General features: G+C 37.5%; 1 protein-coding gene across 1 annotated transcript in view; it reads left to right on the top strand.

Moving 5' to 3' along the window:
* LOC149248085 (pfkB-like carbohydrate kinase family protein) overlaps positions 1–19,004 on the top strand; it is a 58,896-nt gene extending 39,892 nt beyond the window's left edge. The window contains exons 2-8 of the mRNA XM_089458334.1: positions 16,549–16,812; positions 16,958–17,029; positions 17,165–17,203; positions 17,540–17,650; positions 17,763–17,860; positions 18,134–18,245; positions 18,359–19,004. Coding sequence (XP_089314460.1) covers positions 16,549–16,812; positions 16,958–17,029; positions 17,165–17,203; positions 17,540–17,650; positions 17,763–17,860; positions 18,134–18,245; positions 18,359–18,631 — 969 coding nt within the window. The 3' untranslated portion in view covers positions 18,632–19,004. The remainder of the gene's footprint in view (positions 1–16,548; positions 16,813–16,957; positions 17,030–17,164; positions 17,204–17,539; positions 17,651–17,762; positions 17,861–18,133; positions 18,246–18,358) is intronic.
* Positions 19,005–19,834: the final 830 nt, after the last annotated feature.

The following is a 19,834-nucleotide window of genomic DNA, read 5'->3' as shown; positions in this document are numbered from 1 at the left end:
CTCTAAAAATCATCGTTTGGGGGTTGTGCCTCAAATGTCCATCAATATCCATTTGTGGTCCCCAAAATCCACTTGGGGTACCAAAAGGTGCTCTCCTGGGTCTCAAACTACTCAAAATGTCCATCTCTACTCCAACAATGAGGGATTTCTAGGTGCTACTAGCCCTCCCATGTCTCAGAAGTTAAGACCATCCTCATCTGGGCCCTAAATCAGTTGCCATCCCTCATATGGTGCTAGGCCGACTTGGGGGCATGTTGGGTCCAAGTGTGATATACTCCATAGGTCACATCTTTCCAAAGAGAAAAGAGGCTAAAATTCTCCTAAGAGAGGTTGAAATGTCCAAGTGATGATGGTGACAAATGAAAAGGTCGTCTCCTTTATTTATATGAGGACCGGTTATAATTTTACATAAAAAGACAAGTAAAATCATAATGATATATTGGGTTACAAGCCAACCCATCTAGCTTAGGCAATAAATCAAATGAGAGCCCACATGTGTGAGTCATGAGGCCTCGAAAGGCTGACGTCATCCAATAAATGCGCTCCATGTGGCATGTGCTGAGGCTTTTGAGTGCCAAGTGTGGTGTAGAAGCCTCTAAAAATTGTCATTTGAGGATTGGCCCTCAAATGTACATCAATATCCCTCTGTGGTCCCCAAAATCCACTTGGGGTACCAAAAGGTGCTCTCCCGGGTCTCAAACCACTCAAAATGTCCATCTCTGCTCCAAGGATTAGGGCTTTCCAGATGCTACTAGCCCTCCCACGTCTTAAAAGGTGAGACCATCGTCATCTAGGCCCTGAATTAGTTGCCATCCCTCAGTGCTAGGCCTACTTGGGGGCATGCTGGGTCTAGGTGTATCACTTTGAAGAATCATCAAATGCAATGCAAAGTGGCAGAACACTCTGGGTGTAGGAGGTGCCTAGGGGTAGGTATGATGTGTTGTTATTGCTCGAAGACCCAATGCTTTCACTGCTTCACATGTGGGTGCCAATATACTTCTTTGGGGCCTAGGTATCTGTGGGTAAGGTGCCCAGGTCATGGGTTGCTGAACCACCTAACAATCACAACATAAAGTCTAGTGAAAGCAACCAGTCATCAGGGACAATAATCATTTTTGCATCTAAGTGAACCAAGCTTGAATGTAAAGGGCTATTTAATACTTCAAATAAGGCTTCCCTTCCAAAATTAGGGCTTTGAACTCACAATGGTGTTTCCTCCCTAGGTAGGAGTGGCTAAAGGACAACCTTATTAGGTGTTTCCAACCCCCAAGGGGAAATAACATTTCCTCAATCCACCCTTCAATTGATAGGTGTTAGTGAATAATGATGGTATGAAGGGAAGAAGACTTCATGGCCAAGTGCCATGGTCAAAGGGACCAACATGATGGGGATCCACATCTTGAGTGTATAGATGTGAGGGGGGAATAATTGTGGATGCAAGAGTTACCAACTCTACCTTTGTTTTTCCACCCCTCTTGTGTGCCTTTTACTTTTGCTTGATTTTTACTTTGTATTACGACTCGTAGCTTGAAGGGTTAGAGCTTGCTTTGTATGATGTGTAGTAGTTGTATTACCCCTTAGTGATGAGGCAACTGATTGCATTTTGGGGTTGGGACATGCAAAGGTTCCTTTTTATGATGTAATGGAGCAACATGTGCTTAGGAACCAGGGGATGGCCATAGTGAGTGAGGTAGAACTAATGTTAGGATTTTGCCCATGTGCTAATGTGTATGTCCCAACCATCTTTTGCATTTTTATATTCTTTTATTTTATTTTGTGGCCATAATATGCTTTTTCCTTTTCTTTTAGCTGCATCAACCTCCTAGGGAAAAATTTTGGGCCCTACCCAGGGATGTGGATGTATGGGTGCCAAATCCCAGAGAACCAATGGTTAGTTGAACCCGAAGAATGGAGGTAGAATATGGGCTTGCAATGTAAGATGGAAAGTGCTAAGTATGGACTAGGGATAGATGGAACAGACTATCTGAATCAAGACTCCCCAAGTAGTGCTCCCTCTTACACCCATTGGGCCATTAGGGGAGGTCTCACTGGACTAGGATCGAAGATTAACCCCCCATTTAAGGTGAGGGAATAAGATCACGGTCAAAACCCCTCCTTCTTATAGGTCACCCCATAGTCCATATCAAAAGCCCATACAAATAAGCATAAGCACCTAATTGCAAAATGAATAAAGTACCTTTTTGATTGGAAGCCCACCTTCATCCATGTGCTCTTATAGGATGGGTGAAAAAATATCTAACTAATGCAGGTGGCAGAGATAAAATGGCACCTCATCAACTAGTGGTGGCTGTCAGGGGTTGCATGGCTAGTCGGCTAGATGTGAATAGTAGGAGAATAATTTTCTCCTATAGGGTCTCCCACTTTAATGGGTAACACATACCATTGTATTTTTTTAGGACTGGATTTTACCCATAATTATTTTGTCCATATTGTGATTCATACCATATATATATATATATAATTTATAATATTAGTGTTATATATAGTATATATTAAGTGTTATTATACTAGTACCAACTTGCAGTCTAAAATTAAATTTGTTTATTTATATTTTAATTTCTAAAATTTTGAGAAATATGCATTAATTTTGTATTTGTGAGATGAATACTCCTATATATTATACTTTTTGATCTGTAGATTGTTGTGGGCATCCTATTGGAATAGTTCATCACAATAGATTTGATAAAATTACTGAAATATTTATTGTTAATTTTTCCTTTAGATTTCAGATTCTTTATTTAGCTAATTTTCTACTTAATTAATTGAAAACGTTGAAATGCGAGAAATATAGAACAAAAAGAAATAGACACACCATCCACAATAGATGCAAAATTTGCCTTGGGAAGTCTTTATGGGAGAAAACCCAGTTGGAAGCTAAGGTTGCTTTGCTATCTTTTCTATAGTATGGAAAATGTGCAAGAAAGAGGTGCTCTCTATGGAGTTACCTTAGACTCTAGGCTTGTAAGGCTGCTATAGGATCTTGACCCCTTTTGTTTTTCTCTCTAACTTCCCACTCCCAGTTGCTCTGCTCAATTATGCATAGTTTTAAAAACCGGCCACAAAAACCGGTAACCGGTCTAACCGGCCGGTTGGAGGCCTGGCCGGTCCGAACCGGCCTAAAAAACCCGGTTTCATACCTCATGTGCCCAAAATCTGGCCCTAACCGGTCAAAACCGGCCGGTTTAGGGCGGAACCGGCCGGTTTGTAGCAAACCGGCCGGTTTATGGACAGCCCGCCGATTAATGAAAAAAACGCAGCGGTTTTGTGGTTTAGGGGTGGTTTAGGGGTGGTTTAGGGGTTTTGGGCGGTTTTCTTGATCGAAGATACTCTTTGCAGGTCAATGGTCCAGTAATCTGACGTGAGATATCATGGATTTGTTCTTTTGTTCTTTGGAAACCGTGATTTTTTTACGATTTTTGTAAGTGATTGATAAAATCAAAATTAGATGTAAAAGACTATCTATATGACTGCATGGAGCACAGATTTACCAGAAAAATAAAGGGAAACAAAATAAATATTCTTCAAATTGTCATTTCTATAATTGAACATGGTGCAAATGAAAGTACCGAGGTTATTATGGGTTTCATAATTGAATAGATCCGGAAGAGTAATTAAGTTATGAAACTGGGTAAATGTTATGTCTTACATTTTGAGGATATGGCACATTGAAAGGAGACATTCATTCTCAACCTCCTTTGTATCACAAATTTTATCAATCTACTCATCCCAAAGGCATTTTCAAGTTACTCCAATGACCATTTCACTATGAATCTTGTTAGCCCTCAAAATGCATGATCTTTTGAGACATTCCTTCAGCACTAAAGCTCTGTAAATGGTTTTCGTAAAAGACAAACAAGGCTGCTGTTTTCGACAAACCCTTTTTGAAGGATGTTTTATGGCAAGAACATCTAAGTGTTGGTTGAAAATCGATCATTATTCCCAGCATGTCATGCATAGATAATTCAGATGAAGGGGGCTCAAATAGGAACGTGAGGTAATCCATCACTAGATGGCACTTTATTGTACCTCGAGGCAGAGAATGGATCACTTGTAAAGCTCCCAGCACTGCATCCTGGTGGCATGCTAGGCAAGCACATCTGCATGGAGCAGGGCTACAAATGCCTAAGCTATATAAGAATGTGCGTGGAATATATTGGCTGTAGAAAGTGATTTGTCATGAAATCTGTCTTCCAATGTCTCACCCGAGAAATCTGATTGCAAAGAGTGCTAGTTCTAGAGTGGTTTCAAGGTACTAACAGCAGTAAAGGAAGGATCTGATACCCAGCAAGATGCCTTCAGCGCTTGATCAGCAGTTTTATGAAGTTGTGATCCTCTGGACTTTATAGGCCATTTAGAGCCTCATTTCTTATGTATTTTGCTATTTTGTCGATGATATGTATTGCACTCGGTGCCATTTTGATATATTCACCTTTGCATGGTATATAAATGAGCAAACTTTGCATATTTTGTCTCTATTGGCTTGGAATCATGGTTTTACATCTTAAAAATAGTTTTGTTTCATTAAAAATTAATTATTTAATGTATTTTTAAAAACCGGTTCGTTTAGACCAAACCAGTCCCGGTTAGACCGGTTCCGGTTTTAAAAACACTGCGATTATGAAAGAAAATACAATAGCATAGAATGGAACTCCTACTTCTCCTAGTGGCTCAATTATTAACATAACCCAATATCTGATTAGTGGTAAGGTTTGACTCCCTCAACCCTCAACTAGAGTTACAGATTTGAACCTTCTAGAATCTTCTTCAAAGTCCACATGTGGCTAGCCCCATATGTTGGAAAATTTGGAGACAAGTAGATTCGAACTTATTTTCCTTATCATGATAATTACTAGTGATGTTAGATGGTTCTTTATTACTTCTTTAGTTCTGTTCATCAAGCAATTACCAAAACAATGAAGATCACAAAGAGATAGAGTACACAAGATATAGGCTCCAAGCTAGGGCAACACCCCTCCAAGGGGAAAACCCAGAAAATGCTTCTCTTCTTCCTTAGAATCTCCTTACAAAAGAGACTTCCAAGAACCAAAGACCAAAGCCAACAAACCCTCCAAGCCCCAAACCAACCCCCAACAAGATCTTCCTTGGGACAACATCTAGAACTTCGACACTGCTACACTGCTACTGCAACTTTGACCTTTGCAACAAAATTTCGATCTTGCAACTCGCAGCTTCACAAACCCTAGCGAGACGAGAATGCGATTCTTTGATAGACTTTGACTTTTGCTCATATTCTTTGTTCTCCAACTACTCTTCTTCACCTTCTCTAATGCAGATCAAACTTGCTTCAGATTAATGTCCAAATGAGGTCAAACTTCTTTGTATTTATAGCCTTCTTGAGAGGTTGAATAACCCCTCCTTTAGGCTGACTTGATCTTGCTCTTGGGTCAACTTGGTCTTGGGCTTATCCATGGCTTTTTTGTTGACAAAATAAATATTTCTCTTCATTACAATGAGTCTAGATGGGGCTATGACACATGACCAATATTATTTTTTATCCTAGAAAGACCTAGAAGACCTAAAAGCACGAAGAACATGCTTTTGACTCAAACTTGAGTATGAAACCCATACTCCAAAAAAATAAAATATAATTTCTTTTTCTTTCTCTTTCTTTCTTTGTAAAGAATATATAATGTCATGATTACAATTACATCATAATGAAGACCAAACCTAGTTACAATTTTCAACACCATATACATGAGTAATGGGGGCTGACATGTCATTCGCTTGTACCATGGTGGTCAACAAGGTAGTTTAACTTTTGGGAGGCATAAATTTTGCATAGGAACTAGGTTTGATGTGGTTCTTGCACCATTCAAAAGGTCTCTGTGTAGAACAACGCCAAGGGGTCTAGCGCAGGTGAGAGTTTTTTAACCCCAAAAAATATAGTTTGATGTATAAAAATGGATTTGAAAGTTTTTAGGCCCCAATTCTCCAAATCAGGACTTGTTTCTAAAAATGGGCTTGCAATTCAATTCCTCCAATTTTTCCACTCTGAAAGCATTGAGATAGATAACCTGGTAGTTCATTTTTTTACTTGTCAACAATGTTCTAGTAGTTCATGTGATTACTTGTCAACATGTCTTGAGTTTGAGCAACTACGAGATGAAGAATAAAGAATATAATGATCCAATCTAAATTATACCTCCCCATTTATGGAGGCTTTTGGTCCCCAAAAACTTTTTCGAATGAGGTGAGAAAGTTTTCCCTAATTTTGCTTTGCTTGGAAGTTATCTTTTCAACTCAATTTGCTAAAGGTCATGCTGCCCCTATCTTGTAGTTCTGGACCTCTGTTGCAAAATTTTGTCCTCTGACAACTTTGCCTGAGCATTTGGTGCTAAGGTTGGACCTACCCCTCCTCCTAATTCAACATGGAAGGCTCATAAAGTTTGAGATTTTCCACATTCACTATTGAGTAAATGTGCATATATGGGGGTATATTTAGTTTGTGGATGTCATCTCCTACCTTTTCCAATATCTCGAAAGAACCACACCACAAAGCCTCAATATTCTTACTTGGACCTTGTAGTCTTTCCTTGTTCAATTGTAACCATACTTTGTCTCCTACTTTGAATGATTTCTCTGTTATGTGTTGATCATTTCGAGCTTCACTTTTCTTCGATGTTCAACATTTCCTATACTTGCAAATTGATCTGTCTAATCTTCTCAACAACTTTTTATTCTTTTAATGCATCCCTTATGAGGTCCTCCCTCACTTCTTGCTACCCATCTTCAACATCCAAGGATGAAGGTGGCAAATATCCAAATCAAGTTCCAAAAGGGGACTTACCAATAGGAGTGTGGACAACTCTGTCATAAGAGTGTTGTGTATAGATCAATTTTCTTCGTAGGTTTTCAGATGCTTTTGATTGTAACCCTTTAGAAGATGCAACAAAGTCCTATTGACTACTTCTATCTACCCATCTGTTTGTTGATGGAATGTTGTTGACCTCATTAACTTTGTGTCCATATTCCCCTACAACGTATTCAAAATGCACTAAGAAATCTAATGTCCCTATTTGCAATGATGCTCCTTGGTGTATCCCAAAGTGTGTCCAGACCTGTTCAAAGAACAAGTTTGCTGCTTTTTTCCCTTTGATGGTCTTTTTATAGGCCTATTGTCCACAAAATTGCACACTTAGGAATGTGGGAAAAATCCTTAACCCCACAAGGTGTGTGTTTTGTGGCCATGCTCAGAGAAGGGGTTGTCACCTATTCCCAACTCTCTCTGTTTAATCTTTCAACTAGTTAAGCAAAGGGGGGTGGTCCCTAAGGAAGATTCTAAAGGATAACTTATTAGAGAGATCAAGTTCTAGGAGACAGTTAGTAAGGCTATCACCTTTCAATATAACTTGAAATAAAATTAGAGATTGATTTAGCAAGTATAAATGTTTACGAGCTTATAAATATCAACAATATAGATCCAATAAATTTCAAAACATATCCTACAAGACAAATCGTAAGCGACTAGTGCCTTCAAATATAACTTGCAAGAGATATATGCTCAAAAAGAAATCACACTACTTGCAAATGAGATATGATTTTCAAGTTACAAGAATAGCAAGCTGCAAGACAAGTGTTAGTGAATCATAACCACAATAGGTTATCTACCAATTTGAGATATGGGTAACAAGATGGAAATAGACCTTGCAATAGGATAAAACTTGTACTTAAATGAAAGATGCTCAATTATGATATAATATTTAACGGGCAATTCGCAATAAGCACATGAAGATGAAATAAACAAGTACAAGAATACATGATGCTTGCAAGTAAATGATAGGCTCACAATCCAAATTGTACAATAATCGTGTGTAAGATGAACAAGGTTATATGTGAGTGTGTGAAATAAAGAGTGGTCTTGGTAATTTTTAATTAAATGCTTGATCTAAGGTTTGACTTCCCCTCAATTCCTTCAACTTAGTAAGGACTAGTAGGTAGTTGCAAGAAGGCTAGGATGAAGAAGCAATGGCTTCATTAACGATACCCACCTAGGAATTCAATACAACCCGGATGCCTTCGTTCCTACAAGGGACTTAGCCACGCAAGAGAAGTGCGAGGTCATGCGTTTTAGCTGTTGATCTAAAATCAAATCTAGGGAGATTGAATGACGGTTGAGGAAACTTCCTAAATATCTATCAACCAAGCTTATGCTTGGAGGTAAATTTTAGAGAACCTAAAAATGCAATTTAAACGCTAAATTAATACAATTGCTTCAAATGAGATTGAAAATTAAAGTGAGATGCTTCTAATGTGAAGCATCTTATGAATATCAATAGATAAATACCATTCCACTCTAATGATCAAATTAACAATTAATAACTGTAGCACAAATTATGATATCAATGTGAAATTAGCTTATGCTAATGATCAACGAAGCAAGCGAAAATTACTCAATGAAGCAAATGCAAATTAGATCAAGAAACAAGTGAGATTACTTAAATGAAAAATGCAAATTAAATAAGTAGCTAATGAGCTACTCATTGAAACAAAAGCGAGTTAGCCTAAATCAATTATGAGTGATTAAAACTACTTGAAAATTAGAGACTAGATCTAGAAATTAGATGATGCAATGAGCAAGAAAAATAAACTAATATAACAAATGCAAAATGAACAAGTTATTCACTGCCATCCAAGAGATCCTCCTTCCAAATGAGGAGGTCCAAGGGTAAAAACCCCAAGCTCCCTCCAAGCTTTTTTCTTTTCTTTTCTTATAATTACAAGTAAAACCCTCTTTGAGAGGAGTGAGGGCTTAGGTTCTTGAGGAGGGTTTACAAAAATAGAACTTAAGATATCAAGAATGAGAAATATTTACAATGCTTGTGGCAAAATTTACAATGAAAAATTCTCCAAGAGAGAATTCGCTTTCCCTTCCAATGAAATTCGCTCAAAGGGTAGATGTCCAAGTTTCAAGAGCAAACTTACGCACAAGAGGGAGAGAAATACCCTCTTTTTGCCTGCGGCCAAGAGAAAAAAAAGGCCCTAAAAATATATCTATTATTTTCAAGCCTCAAGGAGTGAATCCCTTCAAAATTGTTTTAAAATCCTAGCAGTCTAGCAGATTTGCGCAAGAGAGCGATAGGATGGTTTCTATCCACGAAAAAATATATGTATTATTTTCAAGCCTCAAGGAGTGAATCCATTCAAAATCGTTTTAAAATCCTAGCAATCTGGCAGATCTGCCCAAGAGAGAGCAATAGGATGGTTTCTATCCACAAAAAATGGTAGAAGGGAGGGGGTTTAGATCTCTTGATCCCCAAGCCTCCTTATAGATCTTGTCAAGACGTCTTCAAGAAAACCCATTCTTCTCAAGCTTCTCTATAGATCTGCACAGGCAATAAAGGGTGATATCAAATATGAAACAAGAGAAATCACATCACAATAATATACAATTAATCATACAAATGGAAAGCCTCAAGAGTGTGAGGACACCTCCGCTGTTGGGTAGGGAAGAAATAAGCTCTAAAATAGCTTAGATCGAATCAGTAAAAGCACATAGAATAAATAAACTTGAAGTTGAAATTAATAATAATTCCAAGCTATGGTAGAGAAACTCCCTCATAAGAAGAAATCGTCTGATAAGCCCTTGAGGAGAATTGATATGGGTTTTTCAACCTTTACTTGCTTGAGAGTTGGTTAGTTCAACCAAAAACTTCCCCAAACGCTCAAGATCAGTTTCAAAAAATTATAGATCTCTATACACTTGAAAAGAATTTGTTAGATCCACAAGGGATTGGACTACACAATGACAACCAAAAACCCACTAGCGCTTCTAGATCTAGAGTGTTCCTCCAATCTAGAAAATTACACAAGCTACCTTGTATAAATTAATCCAAAAAAAAATGGCAAATGAAACTAACAAAGTATGGATCAGATAGTATAGAGCATTAAGCAAAAATAAATCTGAAAACTATTACCATAAAGAGATGAAAAATAACACCATAAAAATATGCCCCCAAAGACTATTTATTACTCTGAAAAATATTCAGTACAAAAATGCAGTAGAGTTTCTCTAACTAGTAGCTCGATTTTTTCAATCACGATACAATGAGGAGCTCAGAGGCTCAGTTTATAGAAAAATATGAGAGAGGATCCCTCTCCAAGTGAAAATGTCTTGGTCCAAGGAGAAAACGACTATATGCATAGAGAAAAATCGCAACCCTTGATGGAGCCTGCGCAAATCTAGAGGAAGGCTAGCTGTTTGCACTGGAGAAGTGGCTGGGTGGAGTGACCATTCAATGTTGGAGTGGTTTGGACCGCTGAAAAATATTTCCCATCTCTTTCCTCGAAAAGCTCTCATTCAAATCAACCAACTATGACCATCTCCTCTAAAAAATTCGATTTATTGGGACAGTCGTTGTTCTCTTGGACCATCAAATTTCCTTTGGTGGATAACTTGCTTGGTTTGTGGAGATTCCATCACTTTTTGACTTGACTTCTTCTTAGGAAAGTCCACTTCATTTTTTTATCATTTTTCCACTTTGAGAGAATTTTTATTTTTTTTCCCTTTTTTTATTTTTCGACTAATTATTTGCCAATTTTTGCCAGAAATTGGAAAACAATGGGTTTTGATGGGTAAATACATATTTTTGACCCTCAAAGTGTGTCTAAATAGAAAGTTGAGGTGTAGAGGTCTAATTTTGAGTACTCATACCCCTACAACTTCTATAAACGTCACTTATTATATTTTACATCAAGATTTACAGAAAATCCTGTCCAATGCTAATTTTTAACAATTAAAATTTGACACTTAGACTCAACCAAATTCCATGAAACTTTATAGATGATCTAGTATGGTAATATACATCGACTCTAGACACTAGGACTCACCTAAGACTCTACCATCAAGTTGCACTCTAGCTTTGGGGTATATTTGGGAGAAAAACTCAACTGATTATAAGTGTTGAAAGACACAAATAATGAGCTGAGGAAAAAAACACGCTAGAGTAAACTCACTTGCTAGTATAATAGTCCTAAGCTACCTAGGCCTTTTACATGACTCTTGTTTCATCATACTAGAATCATTTTTTACAATATCCCCGTAAGGCTGTAGAATCTGTACAATAGATAGAAGAGAAGCAGATGAAATCCTAGAATTTTGAAATTCTGACATGCTCAAATGATGTTGGAATGCTTCAATTGTATTTTGATCACGGAGACTTTGACAAACCTTCAAGTGAAACTTGAGTGGTTAACAAGGCCATGAGAATGCACATCTCACTAAACTTGTCCACTGCCACAAATAGGTAGTCATGTCCCTTCCTAGTTGTTGGTAAACCTCCCATAAAATCCATGCAAATGCTTTCCCAAGGACGAGTGGGTACAAGTAAGGGATGGTATATACCCTGCTTCTTGTTACTAAGCTTACTGGTACCAAAGTATGCATCCTCTAATGTACTGTGTTACATCTTCTTACATTTTGGGCTAGTACACATACCTTTGTAAATTGGCAGCTGTCTTCCCAACACCAAAATGCTTTACAACCTTGGAGGTGTCAGCTTTTTTGATACGCTGCAATCACTCACCTTTAGGAACACAAAGCTTGTCCAACCTATAAAGTAACCCATTGTGGACATGATAGTCGACTTTGCTATTGCTGTCACCATTTTCTACATGACTTTGGCCTTGTAGCTACTAAAACACCTCCTTGAATTTCTCATCTTCTATGTATAGCTGTATGCATCATAGGTGAAACGCTCCATGTGCATCAGAGTTCCCAAAGTAGTAATTCTTGATGTGGGTAGCCTTGAGAACATGTTTGCCGACTTGTTTGTGCCACCCTTCTTGTACTTGATAATTTAACCCCCCAATTAAGGTGAGGGAACAAAACCCCGACCAAAACCCTTCCTCCTTCTAGGTCACCCAATAATCCATACCCAAAATGCCCAAGAAAAACAAGCATAAGCACTCTATTGCATAATGAAAAACATACCACCTTCGAACATATGCTCTCGATAGTTGGGCAAGGGGACATATGGGTGCTTCGGGGAGTAGTGATCAACAATATGTCGGCTGCATTGGTGTCTATCAGGGGCTGCTGGCGGCTAGTTGAGGACAAATCCAGGAGAAAAGTTCTCCTATGGGGTCACCCACTTTTGGTTGGTAACAGGTAGAATTGGGACTTCATGAGGGTTTTGAAGTTCTCCTGCTTAGTTATTGGTGGATCAACCTCTAGCCTAAGTGTTTTCATATGGATTTCCCTCTAGGTTAGAGCATGGCTTTCTAACTCGAGTCTAGAAAATTATATGTTCTGCTTTTCATCTATATAGTGAACGCTAAATAAACTTCTAATTGTTGCAACCAATGATTTAGTTTAGCTCATTGATCTCACCTTGGTATGGATTTATGTCCACATTTGTTTCCATCTTGAATAGGTATTGTGAATGGTTAACGACACTTGAACTCAGCTGCTCTTTCTGCGACTCTTTCTTTGTCTCGTTTTTTTGAGTGTTCATGATTCCCCAATTTCCCCTTCAATCTGATCTCTAAGTTGTCTCCATCTTCTCCAAACGATTCGAGCTTACCTTCTAGAGTTGCCACGAGGAGGTTCATATTGCCACTGATGTTAGCGACTTGCTCTTCCAACCTCACAAATCTTTGTTTTGTTAGATCATGAGGATTATTGTGAATAGACTCGTCGACATAGCTAGGGTTTTGCGATTTTCTTCTAATATTACTTCCCAGATCCCATGCAACTTCCCACAAATATCCCAAAGAAACCTACTCTAATACCGATATGATCTATAAATCGTTGTGGGTATTCCACTAGAATAGTTTGTCTCAACAGAGTTGATAAAATTATTGAAATATTTATTTTAAGTTTTCTTTTAGATTTCAAACTTTTTAATTAATTGATATTTTGCTTAATTAAATGAAATCGCTAAAATGAAAGAAATATAGAACATAAAGAAATACACATGTTGTCCACAATAGACACAATTTGCCTCAGGGAACCTTATGAAATCCCATCTAGAAGTTGAGGATGCTATACTCTTTTTTCTTTGGTATGGAAAATGTTCAAGTACAAAGAGAGAGGTACTTTCTATGGGGTTACCTGAGACTTGTGGTACGTAAGGCTACTACAAAATCTTGACCCCCTATGTTTTTCTCTCTAACTTCGTGCTCTGAGTTGGTTTGCTCAACTATGGAATGAAACACAATAGCAGAGAATGAAATCCCTACTCATAGTGGCCCAATATTTAACATAGCTTGATAGCCAATGAGGGGTAAGGTTCGACTCAATGTTGCTTGGGAGCCGGAGCGGCAGTGGGGATCGACATTTTCAAAAGCTCCCAGCTCGGGAGCGAATTTTAATATATTTTGATGCATATATGTCAACAAAAGCATGTAGAATGATGAATTAGATATAAAAAACATAAAAACATGGATTAAACCATATAACATAAATCATCTAGAAGTTATAATCTTCAACCACATCCACAAGTTACAAGTTCTCATTTATACAACATGTAAGGGTGCACATAACCAAAATAGCATCGAGTGCAATCCATAACCAAAAATACATCAACAAATAGGCTCTAGATGGCCTCTAGCATCCAAAAAAATCATGCTACAACAAATAGCTACATATCATCAAATTCATTGCCTATCTTGGGATCTTTGTCATTAATATCACCCTCTAAGAAATTATCACAAGATAGAAAAAATGTAGCATGTCAAGTCAAAATTTTGTTTGAGTGACGGGTACATTTTTAATAGGGTCATGATAGAGGAGTTTGACAACCAATGTCACTAACATCAAGGTACATAGAGGGCTTGGTGCTCTTGATTAAATAAGAGTCCCATACCCTAGTACATGATAAAATCCAAGGTAAACATTGCAACCCCCCCAATCCCGAAATATTGAAAAACTGATAAGTCTGCTAGATTTTGAGTGAGATATAAAATTCTACTTTCTCCATATGAAATCCAATGAGATCAGAACCAATCTCAAACATCCTGAGTCATTTCATGGTAATGTTAAAAATTTAAGTAAAATGATGAAAATGAAAGATAAAGGAGAATGAATTTAACATTACCATGAATTGCATATCAATACTAGGGACATAAGCTTGAATTTTAGGTTGTCGTACTAAAAAACTCTTGTTTCTTTGAAAAAAATTTGTGTTTGGAACATCTTTGTGACAAAAATTTTGGGAAAAAACTAGGGAGCGATTTTTTTTTTTTGTTTTTTTTTTATTGGTTGGCTTTTGCGGGAGCGCATTATTGGTTTGCTCCTGCTCGAAGCGTGCTCCGGGAGTGATTTGATGGGGGGGGGGGGGTGGAGCCGCTCCCCCGCAACCCTAGTTTGACTCGTTCATCCGTCAACTATAGTTATGGATTTGAATGTTCTAGAGTCTTCTTCAAATTGTACATGTTGCTAGCCCCATATGCATGACTAATGGTAGTTGATGTGGCATCCATGCATGCCATGGTGATCAACATGGTGGGTCAACTCGTGGGAGGCATGACTTTTGCATACAAACTATGCTTGATGTGATTCTTACATTGTTGGAAAGGTCCGAGTGTGGAGCAACATTAAGTGGTCTGGCACAAACAACAGTGTTTGACTTCAAAAAACATCATTTAATACCTCAAAATGGCTTTGAAAGGTTTCGGACCTCAATTCTCCAAATTGGGACTTGCTGCTAAAAATGGCTCTGTATGCTGATTTCTCCAATTTTTCCACTTCGAAAGTTATCGAAATAGATGACAAATAATATAATGATCCAATCCGGATAATTTTTAGTATTGGATTTTGACTATAAGTATTTTGTCCATATACCATATTTTTATTTGTATCCAAATCCATATTCTATTTGGTAACTTCGTAACAAACATATATAATACAATACACATCGGAGCAACTGAAAGATGAGGTACATATCATGGAGTTTCTTCATGTGATAGCTCCTCTGAAGTCCTCTTCAATAAACATTGACAACCCTGAAATATCTAGGACCAACATTTCTATACATTGTACAACAACCAAATACTATCAAAGTTGAAGGATGTCTGGTAGGAGGTGTTGGTTGTCACAAATCTAACAATATTCATGATTCTATAAATGCTAGAAAGTCCAAACAACTTTGGCAACATAATATCCATGTTAGCTTCATTAGAACTTTGTTTGCTATGAAAGGCACTGATTTTCCGCGACTAAAGTTGCGGACATTCTTACCAGAATCCCTGTTATTGAGTACATCATTGCACTTGAGCCATGTTAAACCTCCTACTAATCTTTCTATAACTAGCGCAGCCATATAAATTAAATGGTTGGTAAACACTGATAAACATCAAACACTTATCCCAAGATACATCTCACGTTTTACCAGATTAAAAAAATCATAAAAATTAGCTAAACTATAACTTTATTTTAAATTATTATTATTATTAATTATAAAAAGAACTAATACGAGTTAAAAATATAGACATTAAAGAAAACATGTAACAATATTTTTAAGGATGGAGATTCACCCCCACATTACCATGGACTTTTTAAACTTGTAAATAGCTTTTGTTACAATACCATGTGTTATCAATACCACATGACCAATATGACATGTGTTGATATGACATTTTCTTTAATTAAATTAAATTGGGATAAATTATTTAAAAGAGGATAACTAACTTGGGGATAAATTTTAAACCTTGATCTGTGCATATTACAATGAATATTCTGGAATATTCCATGGAGGTTAAATCTCTACCATCCATCTAATAATTAGTAAAAATTAAGTTAAAATTCTTAAAGATCTATTCTGACATAGACAAGTCTATCGATATGTCAATTCTTAACTAAGGCCTTGAAGCTGTTAAACCTAGTGAAAGTCCATATACTGCCACAAAACTGTTCATATAGAAAAAATATGGTACCTTTTGGCTATGTATTCATTTCAGGGTTATTAGTATTATGCTTTTTCCATGCTTTGAGGGCGAAGAATGTTAAGGTGGGGAGACCGGAGACCTGATGTGATCATTCACAATCCTTTGTCATTAGTTCCAATTTCTATGGAATATGGTATGTAACTTACAGTTGACAACTGTGCCCTTTTTTGGCAGGATTCTAATTGGTGGGAGTTTCAAATGTGGGATGTTCTCAGATACCCACCTCTAGGTCATTTTGAAATCATCAAAATTCTATGATTGAATCGAGGATTTCTCTTCTGGCATTTTCAGCTTTTATTAAATACTTCGGCTGATTGATTTTTTGGTTTCTTCGTTTATTTATTTTTCTTTGTGGTGATTGAACATGGTGAGTCCCGATCAAGGGATAGCTACAAGCTACATAAGCAAGGGAATTCTTTAGTGTGGAGCTATTTGTCAGAACTGATACTCTGTTCTTTGTGTTTCTTTCTTACAAGCTACATAAGCAAGGGAATTCTTTAGTGTGGAGCTATTTGTCAGAAGTTAGAAGTTAGAACTGATACTCTGTTCTTTGTGTTTCTTTCTTCTTGATTCGGGTTGGTTTAGAATCTTATGTTAATCTTTGCTGGCATTGTTGAGAAGGTGAAAGTTGAGGAGCTGGAGCATATACTATCAGAAGTTAATATGCACATGTTGCCAACTCCTGGAGAGCTTTCTCCTATAAGAACTATGGCTGGTGGAAGTGTTGCCAATACCATTCGAGGTTTGGCAGCAGGCTTTGGAATTTCTTGTAACATAGTAGGGGCTTGTGGTGATGATGAGCAAGGACAGATGTTTCTGACAAACATGAAGGTGTCGGGGGTCAATCTTTCACAATTGAGAATCAAAAGAGGACCTACTGGACAGGTTCATCATCATTTTAACTCTCCAGCCTGTTTTCTTCTTTAAAAAAGCATGCCGGACTGATGATTTAGTTGTTGTATTAGTCAAATATTTGCTTTTACTCCACAATATTTTATATCGTAACAAGCATTTCTGATTGATGGAACAGTGTGTGTGTCTGGTTGATGCCGAAGGCAATCGTACCATGCGTCCTTGCCTGTCTGATGCCGTTAGACTCCAGGTATATTGTTTGTATCTCTCTCTCTCTTTATATATATATATATATATATTTTTTTTTCAACAGTCATTGCTCTGCCTATTGACTGCTTGGTTGAAAAGATTGTTCAATTGATAGTTATTTCATCTTTTTTCACAGGCCAGTGAGCTGAGTCGTGATGATTTTAGAGGATCTCAGGTACTCGATCATTCCAACACAGACTCTTAAAAGAGCTGTTGAGAGGTGCTTATTAGGATAAATTATATATCTTTCAGTTGTCACTGGGTCTTTTTGCTGCGTTCTTGGTCTGTTGGACAATGACTTGACCTATAATGGTTGAAAGGGCCTAGTAATTAAGTTCAGGTGGTACTGCTGACCTAAAAGTATGCCAGAAGTTAGAGAGTGCTATACTGAATACTGACATATGGGATTCTGAAGGATTTATAGTATATACATATTACAGATTCTCACATTTCAATGGGTGTAATTTCAATGTAACAAAATTGACGTGACTTTGAAATTTTTTGTTGCCAGTGGGTTGTGCTGAATGGCTATGGATTCTACGGTGAAAAGTTGGTGGAGAAAGCTGTTAGTTTGGCAAAGGAAGATGGTGCATGTATATCGATGGATTTGGCCAGTTTTGAGGTGCTGTATGTATTGAGTTTCTTTTTATGGTCATATGTTTTCATTTGTTATGAACTTGTCAGTGAAAATATTGCACTTTGACAGTGTATAATTTTCAGTTGCTTATGGGCAGGTGGTTCGGAACTTTAGATCACAATTGTTAGGTTTATTAGAGTCTGGGCAAGTAGATCTTTGTTTTGCAAATGAAGATGAAGCAAGAGAGTTGATGAGGTAAATGGTGGTGTTCTGTTAATGCTCCATCTTTCTGTTCCAAAAGGTATTAATTCAAACTGTGTTCAAAGTAGGGATCGGTCTCAGCAGATTCTAATTGGCTCTAACGGCCATAAACCGAACTCACATGAAATAATTTCCTTTTAAAAATGGATAAGAATACTTATGCCCAAAGCATTACTGAACAATTCGTAAAGTGGACTCTATAATTAGTGGAGGTCAAGCTTACTGTGATTTCCTTTTTATCTTATATGGTTGCCTTTATGTTCGCAGGGGTGAGCCCAATGCAGATGCAGAGTCCGCTTTGGAGTTTTTGGCCAATTATTGTAGATGGGCTGTAGTAATGCTTGGTCCCAAAGGGTGCATTGCTCGACATGGCAAAGAGGTTGTTGACATAACTTCTACATATCCTGACTGATCACTTTTTACTGTGACCAGTTCTGTCACACATATTTCATTCTGCTGCTAATGACATAATTTATGGGTTTCTCACTACAGATTGCTCGAGTTTCAGCCATTGAAGGGGCAGAGGTCATCGATACAACTGGTGCCGGGGATTTGTTTGCAAGTGGTTTTCTGTACGGAATGATAAAGGGCCTCCCATTAGCAGACTGCTGCAGAATGGGTTGTTGCAGTGGTGGTGCTGTGGTGCGTGCTCTTGGTGGGGAAGTTAGTCCAGAGAATTGGCAGTGGGCTTACAAGCAAATGCAGGTTCTAGGTCTTCCAGCACCAAATTTTGCACAGGGTTCTATAAGAGATTCCACTAATTAGACTCGGAATTGAATTGTTCGTTTAAGAAACACGGTCGCAACTTTTCTCCAGAGCAGTCAAATATCCATGCAATATTTACCGATTATTTCAGTCCCAGTGTTGGTGATTTTGAATTCATCCAATAAGTTTAAAAAAGATTGGCGGGAGAAAACAGTTAAAGAGTGCTAAGAGAGTCCCCCAGAGATATATATCCACTGTTATTTATTCTTCAGCCTTGGAGCAAACTTCTCTCTCCTCATATATTTTCACTTTTGGCTGGTAAGCGGCAACTTAATGGACATCTGAGAATTCCTTTCCAATTAAGTTATTTATGGACTTGGGACTCTGCTCTCTTAATCTATCACTATTAATACATTCTGATTTTTCTTTTGAACTAAGTTATTTATGGGCTTGGGACTCTGCTCTTCTAATCTATAACTATTAAAAAATTCTGATTGTTGTTTTGATCTTTTGATTATTGGGTATGGGACTTGCGAACTATTTATTGACTAGAGATCAGTAATGGTATTTTTTGTTGGGTATTATTAAGAAATTGCATTTCCCTTTTAGCTGAGACTCAAGATTATATGAATTCTCAGTCACTCCTGCATTTATCAGACTGTGGGCATTGGACTTCTCAACGTGGATATCTTCAAAATAATTTTCACAAATGTTTAAGGGTTAATGGTCCGTGGTGTGGGAGTGGGACACCATTCATGCGTCCTTAGGCCTGGGAATTCTTGGATGCTCTACTGCCCCACTTTACTTAGGGATTGCAACTAGTATTGTCTCACTTTCGAGAATTGTAGGAATTCCTATGATGCTTTTATTGTGAAAGGCATTGTAGCGAGTGCTTTTATTGTGAAAGGCATTGTGGCGAGAGCAGTTATAGTTTCATCCAAGTAACACAATTGAAGTGTCCAAAGTGGCAATGAACTATTAAATTCACCATAGCATTTGAATTGATCCAGATTTTCAAAACACCTTGTGATTCGAGTGCCCAAGCTTGGGGAAGACCAAGTGGTTAGGAAATTCCATGCTTATGATGTACGTAATTCAGGACACTAGAATAATATATTTAATATAAATAATTAAATATTGGTTATTCTTGTTATAATAATAATAAATTGTGAGAATTGTTGAATATAATATATACCCGTGAGGACAAGTGGATGCCACCTTTTACTTGTGGTGTTTCTTTGTATCCTCTTTAAACGAGGATTG

The sequence above is a fragment of the Pinus tabuliformis genome, chromosome 7, assembly GCF_031772625.1.
Source record: "Pinus tabuliformis cultivar Carrire ecotype Pingquan chromosome 7, CPIR1, whole genome shotgun sequence".
NCBI lineage: Eukaryota > Viridiplantae > Streptophyta > Pinopsida > Pinales > Pinaceae > Pinus > Pinus tabuliformis.
Note: the sequence above shows the minus strand (reverse complement) of the source record. Positions and strands in the feature narration are given on the sequence as shown.